The sequence below is a fragment of the Anser anser genome (genome assembly GCF_964211835.1).
Source record: "Anser anser genome assembly, chromosome: 7".
Lineage (NCBI taxonomy): Eukaryota > Metazoa > Chordata > Aves > Anseriformes > Anatidae > Anser > Anser anser.
The window spans coordinates 4,491,384-4,516,099 of record NC_139727.1 but is presented as its reverse complement, the minus strand read 5'-3'; the positions used below and the strand labels follow the sequence as shown (position 1 = coordinate 4,516,099).

The 24,716-nt window shown below is 41.6% G+C and overlaps 1 protein-coding gene across 4 annotated transcripts in view; it reads right to left on the bottom strand.

Annotated features, from left to right (window-relative positions):
- The window catches only part of VCL (vinculin), a 64,099-nt gene extending 40,750 nt beyond the window's left edge, over positions 1–23,349 (bottom strand). For 2 of the 4 annotated variants that reach the window (XM_083845178.1, XM_083845176.1), the window contains exons 1-2: positions 22,884–23,349; positions 1,992–2,062 (exon numbers count right to left, since the gene is read on the bottom strand). In XM_083845178.1, coding sequence (XP_083701304.1) covers positions 1,992–2,062; positions 22,884–23,051 — 239 coding nt within the window. In that variant the 5' untranslated portion in view covers positions 23,052–23,349. Of the gene's footprint in view, positions 1–1,991; positions 2,063–8,973; positions 9,056–10,465; positions 10,611–22,883 lie in introns of those variants that run through there. The other 2 variants (XM_083845175.1, XM_083845177.1) reach the window with 2 other exon arrangements.
- Positions 23,350–24,716: the final 1,367 nt, after the last annotated feature.

Below are 24,716 nucleotides of genomic sequence, written 5' to 3'. Positions count from 1 at the left end.
TCCTGTTTGTGATATCTCTAGACACCATGTATCTAAGACACCAAGAAGTGTCTTAGAACGCAGAATTTCCTTCACCAGAAACATTTAATTCACCCAAAGCAAATATGCACATCTATTTAGGGTCTGCTAATTCTCCTTCTTTGCACAGAATTTCTAGTCATTTGCTCCATAGGCATGTGAGACCTATAGACTTCCTGCTCCCCAAATTTCCCTCAGCGGAAACTTCTCAGGCAGTAGCAATGCCTTGACAGACATTCTGGATAGTCTCCAGTGAGATACTGTAACTCACTAATAACTTAGCTCATAAAATATCCTGAGCTGGAAGGGACCCACAAGGATCATTAAGTCCAACTCTTGGCTCCACACACCACCACCCAAAAATCAGACCACGTATCTGAGAGTACTGTCTAAATGCTTCTTGAACTTCAGCTGGTTTGATGCTGTGACCACTGCCCTGGGAAGCCTGTCCCAGTGCCCAACCACCCTCTCAGTGAAGAACCTTTCCCTAACACCCAGCCTGACCCTCCCCTGTCCCAGGCTCCATGCCGTTCCCTCAGGTCCTGTCACTGTCCCCAGAGAGCAGAGCTCAGCGCCTGCCCCTCCGCTCCCCTCGTGAGGGAGCTGCAGGCCGCCATGAGGCCTCCCCTCAGTCTGCTCTGAACAAACCAAAGGCCCTCCGCTGCTCTGCATACATCTTGCCTTCTAGACCCTTTTCCATCTTCACAGCTCTTTTTCAGACACTAATTGTTTTGTCTGCCACAATATAAGAACAGAGTGCACACAGTGCTCGAGGTGAGGCTGAACCTCAGCACTGCTGTGCCTGATGTACCCAGTACAAGGCTGGCCCTTTTGGCTCCCAGGGCACGCTGCGACTGGTGTTCAACTTGTCAACCAGAAGCCCCAGATCCCTTTCTGTGGGGGCTTTCCAGCCTCTCATCCCCCTGTCTATACCTATAGCCAGAGCTGCCCCATCCCAACTGCAGAATCCAGAACTTGCCCTTGTTGAGCTTAATATGGTTGGTAACTTCCCCATCCTCTCATCTACCATAAGATCTGTAATTTATTTCCTTTTTGAACTTGAGCTATTTCATTCTTCAACTTCTATAATTCATTATAGTATCTGGTCCTAGCACTTTTTTTTATTACTCATTTCATCAACCTACAATAGAACATTTTTTTCAATGCTGTAGTGTAAGTTCTCTTCTGACTTCATCTTTGTTCTCCATTTCATTGTTTTTCCAATTGTCTGTTTTCTTATTTTGAGTATCTGCTTATTTTGTTTTGGGGAATACAGTAAAATACAAATTCATTTTGTACGTATTAGAGAACATCAATGGAGAGGTCACTGCCTTGAGTGTATAGGGCAAGTTCACTTCAGAGAAAAGTCTGCCAGTTGACAGTCAGAAGCTTGGTGATTCCACAAGAAGTTGTGATCTATGATGTTTAAGATTTAAGATAGCAGAAGGAGAATATCATTCATCCTTGACACTGAGCCATGAAATTAAAAATGTCAGTCACTACTCTTCAAATGCCTCAAATTTCCAGGCAGTAATACCACACATCAGCTGGCTACACTGCCACCTTCATACTTCTCCATCAAATTAACACAAGATTTGAGAGCACATCATCTCTGATACTGTTAGGCAAAACAACAACAGCATATAGATAAGTGGTGGTGTTAGTCTGAAAAAAAGTTTATTTTTAAAGGAAAAATACCACAGAAAAATACCATAGATATGCATAAATGTAATAAATACCATAATAAATACCATAGATATAATAAATACCATAGATATGCATAAATAATAACAACAGGAAAAGTCACTGTTGGCAGAAAGGTCATTTCTAAAGAAGGTCAAATTCAAGTTTCCAAAGAATTATTCACATGAGAGTATTTTCTAATACGTACAACGAAAGCGTTTAACAATGACCCATCATTGGAACAGGTTTTTGGTACCAACAGTAGAAGATTGACAATAAAATGAGTTTACTTGATGAATGCTGGTGGCATATCCCTTTTCAAGATCTGGTCTTCTGTAGTCTGAACTGTCTCTTTTCCAACCTGCAGGAGAAAGAAATCAAATGTAAGATTCAGAATGTCAGTGTAAAACCTGTAAGAATACAAATAGCAACAACAACTAAAGAAGGATTTGTGCTAGTGACAATTGCTTTCACTAGGTTAGTTGCTGCTATATCTAGTTTTGGGACCTTTATACCAAGTTAGCCTAACGTTTTAGAAATCATACCTTGTCACTCAACAGCATCTCCAATAAGTTAACTGGCAGGGCACTCATCTCTCCAACAATGCTCCACAGAAATGATATTATTTCTTTGCCACAGTTGTGTTAAAATACAAATCACAATAAACTCTGCAGACTTCCCTCCCTCCTAACCCAAGTGTCAGAAACCAAGTTCAAAATTGAAAAAGATTGCCTTCATTTTGCTATTGAACTTGTCCACTCTATTAGAAAAATGTAGTTAATTACTGAGAACACAATCCACATTTCACATCATCCTTAGGCAGAAATAATTACAAAGAAGCTAATAAAGGGAGAGATAGAATAAGATCCGGGTTTTTCTACACACTAACTCATGGTATACAATAGAAGTCCTTATAATTGGTAGCTGGATCTCTGGACTCTGAGATCACCAACTTGACAAAATATTTCCAGCTTCTTTGTTCGCTGTATTTTCCAGCTGAATAAGCCATTCATAAAGGCATCTGAAAGCAGAAGGTCTTTAACCCAGACACTAGTGTGTGTCAAGAGCTGCCAGGCCTACTCAAGCTAGACAAGATAGCACTGAAAAATCCTCAATCAGATGGTATTTAAAGGTTTGTTGTTTTTTGACAGTTTCTAGTGTGCCAGCATGCTCAGCAGTTGGCAATTCCAATGTTGTACAACCTTCTAGAAGCACCACTTGGCTGCACATTTACTCCGTCTGCCAGAATTGCGGTCTTGCTGTCTACCTACTTGTGTCCTTTTCAGAGGGGCTTTACAGATGTACCCTAACCCTAATACTGTATTTGGTTCAAACTTAAGAGTCAGTCTGGCCTACATTTAATATTTCTTAGTTTAACTAGTGTTACATTTGCAATTAGTCATGTAGATATTTCTAAGTGACAGAGGAAAGAATAGAGATATTAAAGGTTTTCAATTTTATACTAGATTTCTGTCTCTATGCTGACTGTAGCTCACTAACAGCTGTACATCCCGCTAGTACACAGCACTGCAGTATTGCCATGACTCAAACTCCATGACAGTGCCTCAGGAGCACCCTTGTGTCTCATTCTCCATTTCTTGGAGCAGGGTTACATGACCCCCGACAGACAGTACACCATTGTTCCATTTATTTCCATTCCGCTTTTTTTTTTTTTTTAATATTTATCATTTGTGCATGCATGATATAGACAACACCAAAAAGGAGTTATTTGCATAAACCCTGGATTACAATGATAGATTGTGCAGACAGGGAAGGCTGTCACGAGGTGAAGAAGAGTAATACTTTATTCCCAAGATCTAGTGGGGGTAAGCCCATTGCCTTCAAAATTTCTCTTGCAGCTGCACCAACCTGCACGTAGTTCAAAGTTGTTGTTTTTTTTTTTAAATTTTTATACAGAGTATTTTTGAGGATATATATTTTTAAGGTATGAAATTTTAGTTTGCAAGCAAGGAATGTAGGCCTCACAGGTCTTTCTAATAATCAGTATTCAGCTTGCCATCTTCGATTGAACAGTCAGTCACAACTAAGAAACCATTTCTGTCTACATCACAATATGCTTTATATAAGTTAATATAGGTTTATTAGCCCAGTCTGAAAAGTCTCCTCTTTAAGAGCTTGAGCTCATATCTACTAGTTATAGACAAATACTTCATATACCTATATGTATACACACACTGGCATTCTTTGCTATGCCTAGCTAGAATCTTTGGTCTTCACATGAAAGTAACAGAGGACGAGTCAATTTCCATTTTGATTTTTTTGTGGGGAGCTTTAACCTCAGAACTTCTGGTACAGAAACTGTCTTTGTCCTAGACTCCCAGAAGAGCCTCTCTCTCTTCCAGTTCATCACAAAGCAGAAACTCACTCCTCCTGTATTCTTAGCACTATATAGCACACAGACAAGACATGAGATTTTGGGCAGTTCCCGTGAGGTCTCAATTTAAAAGGTCAATCTTCCTAGAGAATATCATGAAGAGTAATTTCTTAAGTACCAACACTGCTCATACTCAATCTGTTTAAACATAGAACCCTGTGGTTCAATTGAAAGCATTCCATATTTATGTAGCTATTAACCTTTCCAGAAGTTCTTTGGATTTGTAACCAAGGTATGGAGACAGCATAACACAGCATACCACATAGGATTTAACAGGCAAGTTCTCAAAACCTGAAGCCACATTCAAGGCTAAAAATACACAATCCCAGAAAGTTGTGTATGTCTTCCTTTTTAGCTATGTGGCTAGGAGGATTTTTTACTTCTTGTTTCAATGAGATCCAGTTTCTTCAGGCTGAACTTTATATGAACTACATAGTTTTCAGATGCACCACCGTGTAATAAGATAGAGATTCGTCACTCAGCTCCACCTTCTCCAAAGTCTAATGACAAAGGAATTAAATAGGCTGGGGGTTCTTCTTAACATGTAATATCTATGCATTCCCTATTTCAGACAGGAAGGTTTGTACAGCTTCATGCTAATAAAGAACAGTTACCTTGGGAACCTTTTTCTATTCCTATTCAACAGGATAAGTGTGGGGGGAAAAACAGGATTCAAACTCGTGTTTCAGATATTCTTACCACCTAAAATAATCCTCCCTTAGCTAACTGAGAAGCAGCACTCTCCATAGAATTTAAATTAATGCCTTTAAATAATATTGAATTGGTTATTACCCACTGCATCAAAGCAACTTTGCAATGGTTAACACAATAACCAGACCTACACTTGAATGTTTTTATCTGCACAGAGCAAGTGAAGTTCTCAAGCAAAATTATGAAGATAGTTTCACTGTTACAATTTCAACGCATCCATATTCATCTCAATACTCTGTGTGACTTTATAAGAGGAGCTTCACTTGAACTAAAATAAAGAAGGAGCTACTTCCCTGCTACTTAACTACAGGTAACCTGAGACTGTCAAGCTCGCAAGCCTAGAAATTTAAAGAAAATGGGACACACATGGCCACTGGAAGGCTTATAGGACCACAACTAGACTAGGAGCGCAGCTAGAAGGACCAGGAGGAAATGAAGATGTCCTGCTGCTTTTGGATTTTAATTTTATTTGTAGATCTTACTCTTATCTGTCATTGATTTGTAAAAGATCAGTATGCTTCCAGTTTCATGCTCTGGAGTACTTTCTCCATGGAAAAGCAAGAGAAAGACTTTCTCTTGGGCTATGTTTTACAGCTTTTTGTCATGTTTGCTTCTGCTGTAAGAAAACACAGGACAGGAAGACCCCAAGAGGTCCCTTTCCCATCTTCTTAGCATGTTGCGTATAGCTAAGAACAGTTTTTCAGTAAGAAGGGGAAATAGTTTCAGCTTCTGTAATTCTTTAAGAGTTGGTTTGAACCACAACACAAGACACCACAAACATTCAGTAGTGCCTAGTTCTACTTGTAGGAAGAGTTTGAAGGACAAATTGCTTGTATGATATGAAAAATGTGTTTAACATTAGAGTCCAAAGTTTGTTTGTTGGTCTTTGTGGGTTGAGGGAACACAAAAGTAAAGATTCTCCTGAATGCCTATATTGACATTACCAAGAATTTGCCAGATGTCAGAAGTGAAACTCTTCTTGCAGCTTTTATGTTAAACCCAGTTAAAAAGGATTAAGACATGTTAATTCCTGTAATGTTACAGAAGCTGATTCAAAACGTGTCATTTTATCAAGGTGCCCAAGAATATTCCTGTGTCAACATGCAGTGAACACATACAGCCCCGGCTGTAACAGTAGCAGAGCCCTGGGTTTCTCTTGAGGAATAAGCTGCAGTAATAGTTTCGCTTGACAAATTCAGAATGCTAATCAAATCATCTGGTCTGTATGCTGTAAAAGCAACTTCATCACAAGCCATCTCATTAAAATCCAGTTGCTGGTTTGTGCATTCTTCCATGTTTAGCAAGCCTCTAGGAAGCATAGTATCAATGGGAGCATTTAATCTCACATCAGAAATTCGTTGCAAATCAGTACACCTCCATGAAGTTCTCCACAACTTGTCAATTTCTTTAGATGTCTGTCCCGAAACAATGAACTCAAGTATTTGCTATAATTCTACAAGGAAAACAGTTTCTACATTGCATATCTATGTCTGGAATCCTGCTAAGATGAGCTATTATATCTTAAATAATTTCAAAGAGTTGGCCAGTCCTTTTTTCTCATCTTATTTCTGTGAAACAGAAACTGGCCTTGATTTCCAGACTATGAACAATCAATCACGCAGGGAAGTTATGCCACATTCATGCCTTCTTCTTGCTAGCACAGATTTTTATGTTTTAGTCCAGAACAAAAACAACAACATGAACAGAGATAACTAAATCTCCTTGTGAAAGCACTCTGAATACAGCTTACAGACTCGGGGGGCCTTACACATGATAGTATAAGAAAAACAACGGCTGAAGCTAATGGTAACCAGTTGCGTACTCTGTACCTTTCAAAGTTCATCCCTTCCCCCAGGGCTTGCCCTCTGAAGGCCAAAGCACATCCTTTATCTTTAACTGAGTTCAGAGACAGTTTGTCTCACTGGGCTCAAAGTGGCAAGGGTACAATAACTACTTCACAATTGTTCACTTTTCCCTTTGTGAAACCAGTCACTTGAGCCAAATTAATAGGGAAAGCCTTTGAGAAGGGGGAAGGGGCTCCAGCAGCAAAAAGAGAAGCAAAGGGTACTTCGCTCCATTTTACTTCATTGTTGTCAGCCACAGTATTTTCATTGCAAACCACATCCTGTTTTTATTTACAGTATCAAGCAGATCCAGTTGTTGGTATTTCACTTTATTTTACTCAGATCTTTTCAAGACAGCTGCTCAAGTGACTATTTATTTTTAATCAGGCTCTGACCCCTAGCTACTGTCATCCACATGATCAGTGTTAGCAAAACAGAACTGCATGCATCCTGGAATAAATGGCAAAGCTTTGTGCTTTGCTGTTAAACCCAACAGCTTCAGGGTGCATCATGACATTTCTTGGTCCTCCCCAAATTTCACAAGTCATTCAATAATTTGGATGAGATAACATTAACCACATCCAATAAAGGTTTGTTTGTTTTTTTGTTTTGTTTTGTTTTTTTTTTGCAAACAGTGAATGGAAGAGACAATCAATCTTGAGAAGTTTAATAAAAAAGAACAGGGTTACATGCTATTCCTCGATTTAATCTTTCTCACCCTACATGATTGAAACAAGTGATTTGTAACTAAGAAAAGTTAACCTTTATTGTATCTAAACTACACAGTATGCTTTTCCTTCAAAGGCTCCCTTGAAAGTATCGAATAAAGTCAGTTTCCAATTTCATCACTACTCATCTCATTTGGACTTTATTAGATTGATACATCACTTAAATTAGATAGTTTAGCACTGATTTTAGCAGCATTATCTAAGTTTTTCTACTTAATTGTAGTGGAATAGGACAATACAATTAAAGGCTGAAATCTAAGTCTAAAAAAACAGCTGAATTCTCTTCTTTGCTTCTAGTTTAAGCCAACCTAACAATGCACATATTTGTCCATCTGTCAACAGGACCGCTTCTTTTTCCCTTCAAGCTAGGCACAAACCTAAATAGACCAGATCAGAGCCTAGCTGCTTTGCCTCTCAGTTAATATGGATGCTGTATATTGGCTCCAGGGTAATCATAAGAAAACCAAGAGATTGCATTCCAAGCATAGCAGGGCATAGTTTCAAAGTCCTCTGGCAATAAGTCAAGTAAATTAGAACACTCCAGCCATCTGGTCCCTAAAACAGCAAGCTGACCTACCTGTCTATACTGGAGATTAAGACAAATTCATTTGGCTCGAGGCAAAGGAAATCCTGCTGTCCAAGTAAAATACGTAACTATAGAACAAAAACCATATGGAAAATGAAGTATCATCATTTGGGTACCAAAGATACTTATTCATACTGTTAGTGTCTGCTTTGGTTAATTCTAAGATACATAAACTTGACATAAAGGAAACAAAAGCACAGAATGTGAGACTTTACAGAACTACTCTAATTTCTGAGTTTAAAAACTGCTAAAAGACATGCTGTAACTCCACTTCAATCTAGTAACGTTAAGTGAGCTCTGACCTTCAGGCACATACAAAACTCAGCTGGAGAAATAAGATATAGTAATCATCCTCTGGAAATGAAATTCACAGCTGAATTAGCTACTTTTACCTTACAAGAAGGTCTGTGGAAGGTTCCTCATACCATACAGCACACAGGCTTTGAAAGCACTTCCGGTTCATTCCTGCACACCCAGACTTGTGAATCATCACAAAGTCTCTGAGCACCTCTTATGAACCCTGCTGCAGAAGTACAGATTAGTACTGTCCTAAATGATAACAGATGATACCACAGAGCTAAGTTCTCTCCGTGTTCAGATGCCTGTCTGAACAGCAAACACCATACACAACAGTGCTGTAAGTAACCCTGCATCTTCTAGTACCTACCAAAACCCTATCCAACATGCAGCTACGCAATTTTTCCCCACAAGTAACTGAGATACATCCTGTCCTTCCTTTTAGTCCAAACACTAAACCAAGTTTTCAGTCAAAGAGAAGTATCAAGAAATTTCTTAAGATTGTCACCAACGAATGCCAATATGGTCACCAACCAAGCCAAAAAGCGTCACCACAGGAAGTTCATACATATTTCAAGGGCATGAAAATTTTTCTTCCACATACTCACAGGTCACTCCTCTACCTCTCTTACAGATGACAAACAAAACTGGACTGAGACAGCCTCTAAAACAACCCAAACTATAGCTTCACATAGGTAGTAATAGACTTACTAGATTCCCAGATTGCTTTTCCTACATCAGGATGCAGAGCTTGAGGTGGTCTTCATAAAAATCATATCACATTGGTATTTCACTTATTTGTGTTGGCACAGAAAACATTCAAGGAAGGGAAAGAGACAAATGAACACACTGTTACTTAGTGAATAATAAGTTTCAAAAGCAGAGAAGGTTCACCCAGTTTAAGACCTCCCACTACATAAAGTAGAAGGCACATGTCTACTGTAAACGCCTTCATTTCATTTTGATATTCAGTTAAATTTAAGATCCGCTTGTTACTTTCAATATTTTTTTTGAAGACAGATAATTTCACATGTATTGCTAGCTACATGAAAAATTTTCATGTGTCAAAACCAAGAGTGTAGGTTAGCTATCAGACTGAATTTTAATATCTTCTGTTCGTTACATATAAACTTGGTCAGCACTGCTTCCCTTCTGAACTCCCTCCGTGAGCGTCAGTGGTTCCAGACTAAGACTTCCTTTTTTCTTAGAGTTCAAGACAGCAGCAGTTCACTGCAGAGAGGTAACATTTTGAAGCACGAGAAAGGAAAAAGCAGTTTTGAACAACTGTTCTGATAGCAGACAAAGAAGAGCATCCATTTTCAGACTTTAAGCCACAACAAAATGAGAATATAGATTAACTTCTAGCCTCTGACAGCAGCGATGCTTATCAGTAGCAAGATAGCCAAAATAGAACAATACTCACCATCCGACTATTTACATGACATTGCATTTTAACTTACTCTAAACACCATTATTGACACAACTACTGTCATAAAGCCACCTTTCATTCCAACCAATTCTGAAATTCTTATGATTCCCTCCCCAGCACTCATGGCTCTGTTCCAAGAACTTGTTCTCATGTGCCCGTCATAGATGATTGCTCATTTATCTGCATCTTTATTTCCAGCATTTATTTCCATGATCTTAACAGGTTACTAAAACTAACTGGGTTTAGGGCTAAACAATGTACTGAAGTAGGGAAGGAACACATAAGAGATGCAGTTTTCACTTGTTTACTCAAGTCAACCTGCAAATGCAGGAACTAGATAGAATTCTACAACTTTTGCTCAAAAGTACATAAGGAAACATTTTTCACTGGGTCCTTTTAATATTAAAGAAAAATATTTCCCTATTTTAATACATATATGGTTGAAGAAACAGGCACTTCTCTCACAATCTGGGATAAGTCCTGCCATAGTAAATGTTTCTTCACCAGCAAAAGATACGCTAACATAGCATTTTACACTGATTATTCATCTTCTGTAGTGATATTAGGCAATTTGTTTTTAATAAGAGACTCATTTTTCTTGTGTAACAGTTGATTTAAGTGTAAAGTTAATGGCATAAATCATTGCTCAAATGTTTAACATGATGCTTTGGTTAGCCACAACAATATCTAGTTACATTAAATAGAAAAAGGACTATAAATGGTGGGCTGTTTTCTAAGGGACAGAGCTCATTTACAGCACCATTAAAACCTTACCTGTGTCAGAAACTTGATATTACATGACTATTTTCCAGGTTGATTTTGCCCCCAGTACTCATGGCCACTTATACCTGCTCCACAATTACTTCAGTGTGTAGAATATGACTCACTTATGTGGGAATCACTGCAAAAAAATTGCAAACAAAGCATCCTCTATCAGACTTCTGCCAACTGCGTGCATATTTTTAATAAAATCAGATAAAGAAGTGTCTGATCTGACAACAGTTCTGGGTTAGATGAAACAAGAAAATTAGCATCAGCAAGAAACTCAAAGGTCACAATCAAGTACTTAAACAATGGAAGAACACTAAAACACCTTTATCATTTCATCATTTCATTATCTAATTGCTACCATGTTTAGTTATAGGTGGCAATTCTAACTTTTTTAGAAGCTTACTCACACAGCCCAAACAACACCTCATCTTTTTTTGAGGAAGTTGTTCTGAATTTAAAAGCAACAGAAGAGAAGAGCATCACTCTTCTTACAAACCACTATACTAGTGTGAAACAACTACATATTTCTGAGGCAGCTAGCAAGCCAGCAAGAAAACTGTCTGAGGAAAGGAACTGCTCAGCTATGAAATCAAAACCTATATCCTTTGAGTTTAGAAAACCCCTCATACCCTACCAATGCCATGCTACATACAACACAGTTAATCAGCACCACCAAAATATTTGAAGCAAAAGCCACATGCAGTAGTTTGTTTGGCACCTTCTCTTCTTGCAGAGAACAATGATGTAGAGATCTGTCACACAAGAGGCTAAGAAATAGCTCTTCAAACCAGTTACTGCTTCAGAGTTATGAAGTTTCTTTAGCATTTCACTACCCTGAGTAATTGGAGGTCAGATTCTACCTGCCCCCACCAAAAACTACAACAGGAAAATTACTATGCCAGAAGTTGGCTTGCAACTGGGAGAAAAAAATATATTCTAGAGTTTGGAGTTAAAATTATCTGTCAAGCTGGGGAGAAGGAAATGGGATCAACAGAAAAAATATATTTCTTCCTCCTGCATGGGGGGTGGGCTGGACTGACGGCCCAAGTGCCAGAACAGCCTGCTCAGGGAGTTGAGGAATGCACGTTCTCTCCAGCATTAACTTAACAGAAGTGAAAGTAGTGCTATGCTTCATCAAGTTAACATTTTTTTCCAGAGAAAGACCTAAGGAAATCTGAAACCAAACTAAGATTTATTGATGTTCCCACTCCTTGATTTTCTGAAAAAGGCAACTTTTTTAAAAAATAGCAAAGAATCAAGCAGCACTTTTTCAGCTGCTACAGTCAAGTCAATCCTTTGGCAATTGCTGGCCCTTCACAGTCCAATTTTTTGTCATTGTATCAGGGCACACTAAATAAAAACTGACCTTTTCACCACAGCTCTGCTCGAGTTTGGGAGAAACTGATTTGTTTAGGAGAAACTGATTTGTTTAATCTCCCAGTTACTCAGCAAAAGTATCATGCTGTAAAAGCTGCAAAGTGATGTTCAGCCTAGTGCAACAAATACTAGTCAGTTTACTAACTTCTCCTCTCACATACAACCTTATAAGTTGTGCAACAATTTAAAAACATTTATTTACTTCAACATAACTTGAATATTTGGTGTGTTTTTTTGTGACCTATTAAAAATAGCTTCTGCAGACTTAGCTGACTTGGGTTTAAACCTATCCATGCACATTCAAAGACTGAAATTGGAAACTTAAAGATCAGTCTTGAAGAAAGTAACAAATTAAGTTTTAAGTTTCAAAAGCAAATACACACACCATTAAGAACAGCACTAGCAAGTAAGCTCCCCAGTAACTTCCAACTGGATGCTTGAAGCAGCATTTTTATACTGATAACACTTAGTTATCATTCATTACATATTTCAATATTAAAAACTTCTAAGTATGTTTAGTATCCATAGAGTTGAAATACAGACATTGAAGGTACCAGCTTGTCTGAGCACTAATCATTTCATTCAATTCCACATTGCTGTATCTCATTTTGATATTAACAGTTTTAACCATTCATTACCTATGCACAGAAATATTTTACTCCTAAATGACAAGTCCAGTTGTTCAAAACCTAACCAAATTTGTTGTCACCAGGAACCAAGCTCACCCCAAAACTCTTGTCAAAACTAACACGTTATGTGGCTCTCAAACATAATGACAGTCCATCTTGTTCAAGTCTCAGTTTCTGCTCCTTCCAAGGAAGTTATTAATGAAAACAAAACATGGCCTGCATAAGAACATTTTATTAATGTTTCCCTCCTCAAAGAGAGTTGCAATAAGCAGCCTCTTCCAGAAGCAGGAAAAGGTTGGAAGACAGCAGAGGAAGAAACGCTGCTGGAGAAACTCACATTCCAGATCACAGCTTCTGATAGCTTCCCTGCTTGACAGAAGGAGCCTGCAGAAGAGCTGATGTCCAGGAAGTGGCTCTAAGATTACAACTGGGCAAGTTCACACAGACTTTCTGGTTTGGCCTTTAATAACCTTCCCATGTCATCACACCTGCTCCTTTCATTATAGAACAACCTTTTTTTTTTTTAATTTCATCAAAAACAAACATTGTTCAACATACAAAAACATTCATTACTCTTTGTCATCACACTGACTTAAGTAAGGCAACACCCATGATTTATCCACTACAGGCCAAAGCGGTCCCAAACAGTTTGTGGTTACAGAAGTCATCATTCACTGTTACTTTAGCGCTTATGGGACTTCACCTATTCAAGAAATTAATTTCCATCACCTTTTTTATGCGCTCTTCAGCATTTAAGGAGGGATACGCCCATCTTAGATATTCATACAAACACCCAGCATCATCAGTGTATTCATCAAATGTCAAAAAGCAAGTCTGTCCTATCATCTACTCAGATAAACAAGTCAATTGCCAGATAAACACCACCACAAGAATACCAAGTACTCCTGAATACCCTTATGAACTACAAATGTTTAACTTGCAATCTTCACAGAAGGCTGCTTTCTGGTCTTTGCCTACTGCTAACCTGAACCAAGGCTGTCTTGAATTAATGATGTAGATCTTCTGGAACAGTTAAATAACTTAGACAATTTTGGAATTATCATACAAGATTTACTTTAAATTGTCTAAACATGAGTTTAGAGAGCAATGAGAATAGAATGGCTGCTGAATACCCAAACATCTTTGTACTTTACAATTACCTTAAAGGACTTTGTAGCGAGGTGGGAATCGGGCTCTTCTCCCAAGCACCAAGTGATGAGGGGGAGCAGCCTCGAGTTGTGCCAGGGAGGTTTAGGCCAGATACTAGGAGAAATTTCTTCACTGAAAGGGTTGTGCAGCAATCGAATAGGCTGCCCAGGGAACTAGCTGAATCACCATCCCTGGAGGTCTTCAAGAAATGTGTAGATGTAGAACTTCACAGCATGGTTTAATGGTGGAATTCAGTACTAGGTTAAAGGCTGGACTCGATCTCAGAGGTCTTTTCCAACCTGAATGATTCTATGATCTTATACTGCATACAGAAGTCTGAGCATAAAATTGTAAAATTAGCCCAAGTAGCATGTACTTTCCCTAAATGTAATTCCTCATTTCATTTATGCATTGTGTGCATCTGAGGACCAAGGTGAAGCATGTCACTTGCTCATGTAAGCCTTCTTAGGCTATCATGTAATCAATATAAAACAAGTGCTTACAAAGAAAAGTTACTATAGTTTTCCTGTCAGATATTCTAAGCTTCAAAGAGGCACTTCACTGACCCTTGAGCTTACAAACCAGGAAGAACTGGTTAGGGAATGTCAGAGGAAACCTTTGCTTCAGTGACCATGAGATGGCAGAATTCAGGATCCTGAAAGGCAGGAAAAAGATAAATCAGGCCCTCGCCTTTCAGAACAGACTTTGTCCTCCAAGATCTGCTTGAAGAAATCCCACTGGGTACAGTCTTCGCAAGAAGAGGAGTTCTGGAAAGCTGGTTGTTTTCAAGGATCACCTTCTTCAAGCTGCAAAATATATCACCCCAAGCAAAGATAGCAGGAGGCCTGCATGGAGGAACAGACTGCTCCTGACATAAGTCTGACTTAAAAAGGAACCATACAAGAGGCAGAAAACTGGAGAGGTGACTCAGGCAAGAAACAGAGACACTGAGTATGCAAGCATGTGGTCAACCCCAAAGTCCATCTGGAGTTAAAACTGGTGAGGGACATGAAAGGCAACAACAACAACAACAAATGTTTGTGCACCAGCAGCAAAATGTAGACCACAGAAAATGTGGGCCCACTGCTGAATGGGTGGGGGGCCTGGTGATAGAACAGAAGGCTGAGGTACTCGATGCCTTCTTCACTTAAGCCTTTACTAATAAGACTTGCCTTCAGCGTTCCCAGGTCCCTGAGACTCAGTAAATTTGGAGACAGGCAAATAGATGTTCAGTGCAGAGATCAGGTCACATTCACTGTTCTGTGAGCATAACCATTGATGGAAGATAAAATGCAATTTTATTACTCAAGATCTCTTAATGAGGATTCTAAGCCAAAAGCAGCAAGACACACAAGTGTTCTACAGGAACAGTTTGTTTCTGTCTTCTGCTCTTTATTGGATAACTCTGACGTGAATCATCACTTTCCTACCCCGGCTAGGGAGTCAGGCTACTGGGAAGCCACTCCAACACACCTTCTCTCAGGGGGAAGACAAGCTATCCAAACTGCAGTCATCAAGGAGTCAGTACAAGCTGACAGTTTCAGTGATCATGGCAAGGCTTTGAGACTTATTATGGTTGGTTTTCCCTCCCTCTTTTTTTTCCCCTTTCATTAGTTATCCATTGGTCATTACCCAATTAAAGTAAATGTTCTGATCCTCCAGAATAAGATTTTCTTTCAAAATGAATTCTACATGTTTTCATAAAAAAAAAAACTTTGTTTCTTGTCTCAGGACAGGGCCAATGCAAGTCATTCCTCAGACTTGAATAGTTAGGCAAAACAAAGGGAAGGTTTACCCTCCACTGATTCTCTATGCAATCTCCTCACATTCTTAAAGATTCAGTATAGTTTTGACTTACTAAAGAGACAAACCAGACTTACTTCCAAACATTATACAGAACATTTTACCAATTCAGTTTTGAGCTGCTAGAACGCTAAGCTCATGTTTTAGAGATCCACAGATCCTTATTAGTGAAGCATTTGTAACTGAAAATAAGATCCAGCCTTTATTTTATCATCTGAATTCTCTTGCAGCTAGTCATCTCACATGCTTAAAGTGTCTTCTGAAGTGCAGATACCTGCAACAGCCACCCATGTGTGCTGCATCACCATGCACCTACACAAATTGTTACTTTAGACTCCAGTTATAGAACATGCTATATTTTAGTTCTCTTGCCTAATGTCAAAAATTGAGAAAAGAAATTATGCAGTGAAACATTAACTACTCTGCATCCATGCTCTAAATGAATTGTACACAGTTACAAAGGTATTTTAATGTCCAAATTTGATAATGGCAATGTCAAATACAAATTCCTATTGTTATGTTTAAAGATTAATGCCAGGAGTGTTAACATTTTCCAAGATTTAAAAACCATGGCTACTGAGGCAGGGTCTATATCAGAAATAATTGCTTCTCAGCACTTGACTGAGCAAATGATGGAACAGAATTTTTCACTGCAGAAAGAAAACCATCATTATGTAGAGAGTTTCTTACCATCTAGTTTGCCAGTTTGACTTGCTTTACAGAGGGAGAATTGGCAACAGAAGAAAACTGATATTGCTAGCTCTGTCTTCAGATCAGAAGTGAAAAAAAAAAACAAAGCCAGAAAGACCCAATAAAAAAATGCAGTCAGAAACAAGAACTTCAGAACAATGCATACAAGCTGAAGCGGGGATTAAAAAAAAAAGTAGTCTTAACTCTGTGAGGCCACTGCCAAAATTAAGCAGTAGTCAATACAGTGTCAAATCAGACCATACTGTCCTTTGGACAAGCATTTGCCAATAATTTCATTTGGTTTGTGTTTAAGAACTCAAGCAGATGTGGAACCCAATCAACATACCTAGCATTTGCAACAACCACCACTTAATGTTTTCAGAGATCTCCTGTAGCTAGCATTAACATCGCATGTTTGCTCACCACTTCTTTAAAACCACTGCTTATCCTCCCCCCTCCCACCCAGTCCCCTTAATGATTTGCCTCATCAATCTAAATTACAACTATAGTGGGAAGGAGAAAGATACCTGTAAGTTACCCTGCTGATATCATCAAGCTACACATCTCCAACTGTAAGACATACTGAATTATGTTGCATGTGGTTCATTCTTTTGCTAAAGCTCTCTAATGGAATTCATGTCCACAGTCTGATACCCCTGTGAGGAAAAAGAATATCCTCTAGCTTCAAAGCACAAGGTAGAACTACATGACACACTAAAGTTGCAAGAAATTGGGAGCAAGAAGCCCCTCCGCCTTGGCCCTCAGTATGGATTTAAGAAGTCCTCCCTGTGGAGGGATACACTTATACAGTAGAAAGCAAATATTGAGTTTCCCAGAGCAGGACTGGTATACACCATACTGTTGGCATATGGAACTTTTTAGCCCAATGAACCACTGTAAGACTATCCACTGCTGAACAATACTCTCAGTTTTTATGCCCAAGAGCAAGCTGCTTGTAATTACAAATGAAGGCCTCCACCATCTCCACACACATTTAAAGGAACAGAAAACAAAAGATTCCTTTTGGAGCTAATGGAAGAGACTGGTATAAATTAAGTTTTCATATATAACAAAAGAACAAAGGTTATTCCACTCAAATCAGAAGCTGATTTATTACTTATGTAAAGATGATCCCTAACAGATAAAAGCAAGAAAAAAGTTATGATGTGCTCTGTGATTACAGAGTTGCTTTCTTTCTAATTAATCATTAATCACCCTTTCCCCCACCCCCATGCATACACCCTAACTGGTTTTATCAGCTCTCAGAACATGTGTCCACTGTTCCCACAACACGGTAAAAGAATCCTAAAGAAATTGCAGGTACACCAAGATAAAGTGTTCTTCTCCAAAAACAATTGTTTAAAAAACCTCATTCCTAAAAGTAATCACGTTTCCACAATCCATAAGGAACAGAAGCCTACAATGAAGAGGTCTGTTCTCTCACAAGATCTTCAGGGCTCTTCTGGTACTCTCATTCACTTGCCATTTGGCAGTAAGTTTGAACACAGGGTAGTTCAGATGAGCTACTAGAACAAGATGTGTCTTTCAGCATGAAGATACAATACAATAAGAACACAATAAAATTGGGGGGGAGATGGCGGTGATGTATCCATCTCCCTTGATGAGTTACACACATCAAGAAAAGGAACTCTGCAAGTTCCTGCAGACTCTTTGACTTGAGAGCCTTCTTTTGTGCTGTGCAGAAAACTCTATACAGAAAAAGCTCACTGTTTTTCATCTCCATCCTTCTCCACAAGGCTCCTAATAGAAATAGTGCAAGTTAATTTTTCCTCTAAACCACAAAGTTGTCCCCAAGAGCTCACTCCTGTCTTGTGTATCCTGAGATGCAGGTAAGCCAACTATGCCAGAAGAAACCATTTAGGGATGAGAACGCTGTTTTTCCAGTCTGCTATCCACAACCATTGGAGTATTTCTCCTTATTAACGGTGTTTAGCCATGCATTTGACTTACTGCTGCAGTTGTGACAAGGGTCTCAAGGCAGGCTGCATCTTCCACAAACTTATGAGTGATTTCCAGTCTGGCGGGCTGCAGGTACCAGCAGGCAATTCACAGCATGTCCAAGAAAAACGTGACATCTCTTCCTGTACAGCCCTGCAAGCCTCAGCAACTTGTCACACTTGAGAGGCTCACATATGTGCACCCCAAACACACTGATTGCTTGAGGTGATCACTTCATTCACTAGGATGAGATAGGACAGCTGCTACACATACACTAGACGTCGTTCTCCCATGCTTCTTTTTGGTTTTAAAACTTTATGCCACTGCCTAAGCACTAGTACAGAACTCTTCCTGTTTCATGAGTCCTCTGTGTGGTTCTGGCTGTGCATGGATGGGGTGTGCTTCAGCTGATGATAGTTTGAAGAGACTGACCTCACAACTTTAGGAAGTGACAGAAACCTGACATGAATGACTGCCTGACTCAATGCTACAGTGTTGCTCTCATCTAGTACAACCTCCAGTTAAGCTTAATCTTGATCATACCCATTAATGTTGGGCAGCAGGACTTGGAGGTAACATCTGATAAACCATGATTGCAAGACAAGACATTCATCATCTAAGAGACCCTTACGCTTGATTAGCCCAGCCTGTTTGCTGTTGTTACTGCAGAAAGATGTCAGTATTGTTTCACAAATCTCCAAATCTCAGTAGCTGAACAAATGCATACATCACAGCATCCACCAAAATACATTTCTGAGAAATGTTATAATTAACTACATAAGAGAGAGCAAAGCAATTTTCCCCCATAAAAGATAATCTAACAGAAACTGGACACATGCAAACACTTACAGAACACGTAGATTCAAATACAAGAGGGCAGCACAGATAGCACAAATACAAGAAGGCAGAAGCTGCATCATCAGTTAGAGGAAATGCTGACCTGTCTGAGCAGATCTGTTCTGCACAATCTCAGCCACTTCATTTGTGACCACAAACACCTAACAAATCTTTTGTTATGAGCATTTCCCACCGGTATCGCTTGCCTCAAATAGATCAAGCTCAGTTGAGATGAAGGACAGAAATTTGGTAATGGTCTCAAGCAAAGCAGGTCAACTCTTTCAGAATATTGATCTGGTTCAACAACCTAGCCTCTGAAAAGGCAACATCAAGTTGCTGACCCCACTCCAGTGTTTAAGTTGTGCATACTTCAGTCTCCTCACAGGTTCCCTCTGTTACCTTAGTTCTCATGCAGAGAATTACTTCCCTATCTGTCAAACTCAGCTGCTTCACCTATGGAACTGCCAATGTTTGGCACTACCACTAGGACTCTGCTCTGAAACAGTTCAGTTTTCACAACACCAGCGCGAAGTGACAAGGGTAGTCTATGCTTGTAATGACACAAAGCCAGAATCCATATAAGACACTAAGTGAATGGAGCTTAAAAAGGAAGGGCAGAATTTGGTTTCTCTGTTCAGCAGTAGCATAACATTACTCTGAACATAAATGTTAGTAAAGTCACTATTGCAAAGTAGAGATCTTTTTCTACCTATGAAGTGATGAAGTTACATTTTATAGTGCGTGATAGGTTTACGTGTTCTGCATTATCATTAGTCATCTTTGATAGAAATCCCTCCTTAAAAGGTAAATATTTGATTAACACTTTACAAAAGAGTTAGAAAACCAAACCACCACAAGGTTCCTTTCCTTCCAAGTGAAGTTTGAACACTCAGTACTCTGAATTCCATTTAACTGCCCACTAAAGTAATAGAACATTTGGCAAGCCCCAAGTTACTCCCTGCCTGTTGACGAATATTTTTCTAACCAGTCCTGTCTTTTCAGTGTTACATCTTCAGCTACAAGAAATATTAAGCCAAGCCCCAAGCCTTCCATAAATGGCACACATCCATTCCAGATACCAGCCAATAAAAATATTAAGATCTTCAGTTTAAAAAACTCATTTAGTACATTATTCATCTTCTGGTATTAATCTGAAACTTCTCCTCTCATTCTTGGATACAGTCAAAGGTAATTTAGAAAATATCTGCCGCTTATCTTTACATGCAAAACTTTTGCATGAGCAACATGTACCTCATTTCATATTTAACAAATGTCATCAAGTGACTTAAACTATTTGGACTGTTCTACCAAGGTTATCCCCTATCAGCATACTCTAGAAGTGGTAGAATCCAACTCACATATATTGGAAACTAATATAGAAGTACAGAAAAACAAGTCTTTGGTATTTAACATGGTGAAAGACTAACTTAGGTGAATGTTTAATTGATTTCAACAATGACTTGAACTTTTTCTTGCCTAGAAAGACTCTGCAACTAGTTCCACAGGAAACTAGGAAGCATACCTACAATAGGTGTTAGTAGATGTCTCTGCGTGTGCAAACCTTAAATAAAACACAAAGCTAAAGGTAGCTTCATATAAGCTTAGAAATATAGTACATTCTTTTCAGACAGAAAATACAGAAATGAATATCGAATGGCAAACTGAAAGAAAAGCTCTCCCATAGAGGTCTGTTGTCAAGACATACGTGAGAAAGATTCCCTTGTGATTTATCAAATCGTTTTAACTTAAGACTATCAAATTCTGCTCCATCCTAGACATAAGATATTGTGTTACTTGTATCTCAGGAATATTAACAAAATTAACTGTAAAGAACATAACTGCATGTGGCTCCTTCCTTGAGGGAGGTATCTTCTCATTTCTTAGCCCATTTCCCAACGCAGGGCACCTCCTAAGGCCTTGCACAAGGGAGGGTCTCAGCTCTTCCAACACTGCTACCAGTTAATTACAAATGCAATAATTACATAGATTAAGTACTGCACCTTCCAAACTGTGGTGCCCTTACTATAGGCTAAGGAGCTGGTAAATGGTGCTGCAATGTGGCAAGTTATCACTTGTAAAGTGTGATTTCTCTGCTGGTCAGTATTCACCATCATGTACATTTTCCAATACTTACACTACATGGTGAACCCCAGACAAACAGAGCAGGAAACATGGAGAACTATCAGCCACATTGCTGTCTTGGTTACACTGGCAATTTCTTTTCTGAAGACACTAGAAGACCAGCAATTAGAAAACCTGACTGAACAAATATCCCTGCTTATGTGAAACTGCAGTTTCAAAGATGATGTTAAGAATGATGCACTAAAAGCACAGCTCTGGATAAGAAACATAACTTTATTTCTGTGTTTTTCTTTGCGTAGTCAAAGCTGTATTCTACCAAACCAGGACGTCTTTGCTTTTACGTACCTACTCAAGTTACACTTCTGTTTGCTCTTTGTGAATTACCACACAAAAATAGAATTCAACAGCCTTTCCTCTTATCGAGCTAGCACGCAGGGAAACCAAGTCAGAGGTTTCCAAAACAATGGCTCAAAATGAAAAAAGAACTGGCATTAGCAAGCTGCAGGAAGAAACTAATTCTGTTTTTGCATTTCTCTAATAAATGGTGCTTTACCAGACCAGGTTTCCTTGGGGTGGGGCATAAAAAAATAAATAAATAAATCTCACAACCCAGTGATACAGACTAAGCTCAGAAGCAAAGCTTTAATCTGAAGTCTTCCTTTCAAGGAAAAGTATTTCATACACTCCAGCTTCATACCCTTACAGCCAATATACCTACTAGATCAGTTCACTGCTGCAGACAGAATGCTCTTCATTAGAACTCACAAGTTCCAGCTCAAGCCAGCAAGAAGCACAAGTGTTCCCAACAGTACATCCTATAGAAGTACGTCATGGAGTCACAGGGACCAGAAGCCACAGTTACACTGCAGAACCTCAAAGTGACGAATTAGTATTGCAGCAACAAGTACTGCAGGCTGAAATCTAATAAACACATCACTTGCATTAGTCATCTTGACAGCTTCTTATACCCACAAGCCTCACAATTTCAGTATTTTAATGCATCTATCAGTTACCAGTGACGCACTTTTAACTGTTTTTAAGGATTCCATTTAAAGTTAAAGTTTTTTGGCAAGAGATAATGCCTGCCATGAACAGGTTAAGAACTTTACAGGAATCACACTGAGCAAGAGGTGTGTTATGTTTTAAAATGAATCCTGAGCGTCTGTACATGAACCTAACCGAAGCGCAAGGTAAGTATTACCAACTGCTACGGAAACACGAGCGTGCAGTGTTTCAGCGCTTTCTACATCAAGCAAGGCATTTCTGCTTTGCAACAGTTTGCTGTACTTTTGATGCAGCTGGTCATAAAAGTATTAATAGAAAACACTTCTACCATTAGTCACTCGCACTTCTCAGGCTGAAGAGCCTACACTGCAAATACTTGTGCCTTGAAAAGTCGTGCTACATCCAGCTGCTCTCAGGAAACCAAGCGATTCAGGCTGATTTTCAGTCACCTCCGGCTGAACCCGAGCAGAGCAGGGCAACCCTCGGCGGCGGCTGTGCCACCAACGGCTCCAGCTTCGCCCTCCCCGTGCCCAGGCCAGCAGCAAAGGCCCCCTGAGACCCCCCGGGAGGCTCCGTTCCTCCCCCAGCCCGTGCCCGCCAGGCACCGCTCACAACCCAGCGGAGCGGCCCCCGGGACACCCGGGCGGCAGCACGGCAACAGTTGGGGCCGCACCGAGACCTCGCAGCCGGGGGGCACCCAGACAGGCTCTGAGGGACTTCGTCGCCCAGGCGGCAGAAACCAGGCTTTTGGGAGGCTTCCCCGCCGCGTCCCGGCGGCGGACACGGCTCCGACCGGGCCGCCTGAGCCCCGCAGCGGCCGTTAACGGGTACCTGCGTGAGGGGAGCGGCGGAGGCGGCCGGGCCGGGCCCGGCCATGCGCCCCTACTCACCCGCACCAGGTTGCTGACAGCGGCCTGCACGGCCGAGACGGGGGCGGTGAGGTCCGGGATGGCCTTGCCGTCCACCTCGCCCTCCTCGTGCATGATGACCAGGTGGGAGATCTGCTGGGCTACCGGCTCCAGGATGCTCTCGATGGTGCGCGTGTGGAAGACGGGCATGGCGGCAGCGTCGGGGCGGCCCCAAGTCCGCACAAACTCCTGCGGAACTCCGGACCCGTGGGCTGGCACCGCACGGGGAAAGCCGCGGCCTCCGCGGAAGCAGTAAAACGGGGAGGAATTAAGATATAAAAAAATAAAAAAAAACACGAATCCACCCCGAGCTCTCCGCCCCTCCCCGGCGGGCTGCGGCAGCGCGGAGCGGCGGCTCCCGGCTCGGGCTGGCGGAGGCGGGACTCGAACCCGCCGCTCTCCTGCCCGTGCCTCGCAGCGCCCACCCCGCACTGGCAGCCGGCGGCAGCCAAGCGGCGGCTTTTCAGGCGCCACAACCTAGCCCCGCGCGCCTCCCCGCCCCCTCGGCCTCCCTCGCCCAATGGCCGAGCCGCCGCCGCCGCCGCCAGTGGCGCAGAGCCGCGTCCGTCAGCATTCCAGCGCCCCCCCCCCTCCCCCGCCGCCTTTCCCGGGCAAGCTCGGTTGCGCGGTCGCTGGTTTCCCAGCGTGGGGTGACGTCAGACATTTTGGTGTCCATATAAGGAGACGATTAAAGCCGCTTGGACAGCGGGGGGGGGGGGGGGGGGGGGGGGGAAGGGGAGCGGCGGCGGGAGTGGTGGGATTCCTGCGGGCGCCCGCCCTGGGGCCGCTGAGGAGAAAGAAGGCGGCGGCGCGCGAGCGCGCCGTGCGCGCTCCCGCTACCTGACGGGGCGCTGATCTGGTGGGGCGCCGATCTGGCGGGGCGCCGAGGCCAGGCGGCGAACCCCTGCCCCTTGCGGAGGGTTCCTGAGGGGAGCGGCCCCCCCCACACACACGCAGCCGCTCGCCGTGCCCGCAGTCCCGCGGCACGCCCCGGGCGCGGTCCCGACCGCTTCCGCTGCTCTTGAGGAGAAGCCTGAGGAGGGGTAACGGGGGGGCTCTGCCGCCTCCCTCCCGCCCGCCCGCTGCCCCCAGCCGCGGTAGCGCCGGCACAGGCTTGGATTCGGGGAGCTGTTGCTGCCGCTGGTTGGTCTTTTTAAGGAATTTTCGCCTTTGTCCCCACGCTACTATTTTCAGGCGTAGATGAGCGTTCCCGGCAGGCTGGCTTGCCGTTGGAAACGTCTGGGTACGCCGTGTGCCCTGCGCGCTGCGCTGGGACGGGACCGGCCCCGGCCCGTTCAGGCTCCTGTCGCGCTCAGGGAGCTCTCCTCAGGGCGTCCCGCCCCGCAACGGCTGTGCCTGGCCCCCAGGGACTAGGCCGAGAGAGCTGGGGAAAACTCATTTCAGTCAGGGTTAGAAACCTTCACAGCACCTTCAGCTCCTTTCTGTATGGTGGGAGCTGTGTTTCCGATAATGGTAAAAGTCAGACACCTAGTTCTGATCTGTACAGTCCCAGTTTCTTTACAAAGAAGTGTACCTGCAGGCTTGATAACAGATAATCAAGTTATGCACTGGCATTTGAGACCAAAAAGTACCAGCCTCTCAGCAGTAATGAGTGTATAAAGTCACTTGAACCATAAGCGTATTGTTGAGCATTGGCCGTATAGTGTTGTCCTTGCCAGTTACAATATACATGTTCCCTGTAGGGCCTCTTTAGCATACAATGGGTTGGTAATAACAAATGCACACAAAAATCCTTCAGGATTGTAATGGGAAGCAGCTAGAATTTACAAAAAGCAATTAGTCCGTGTTATGAAC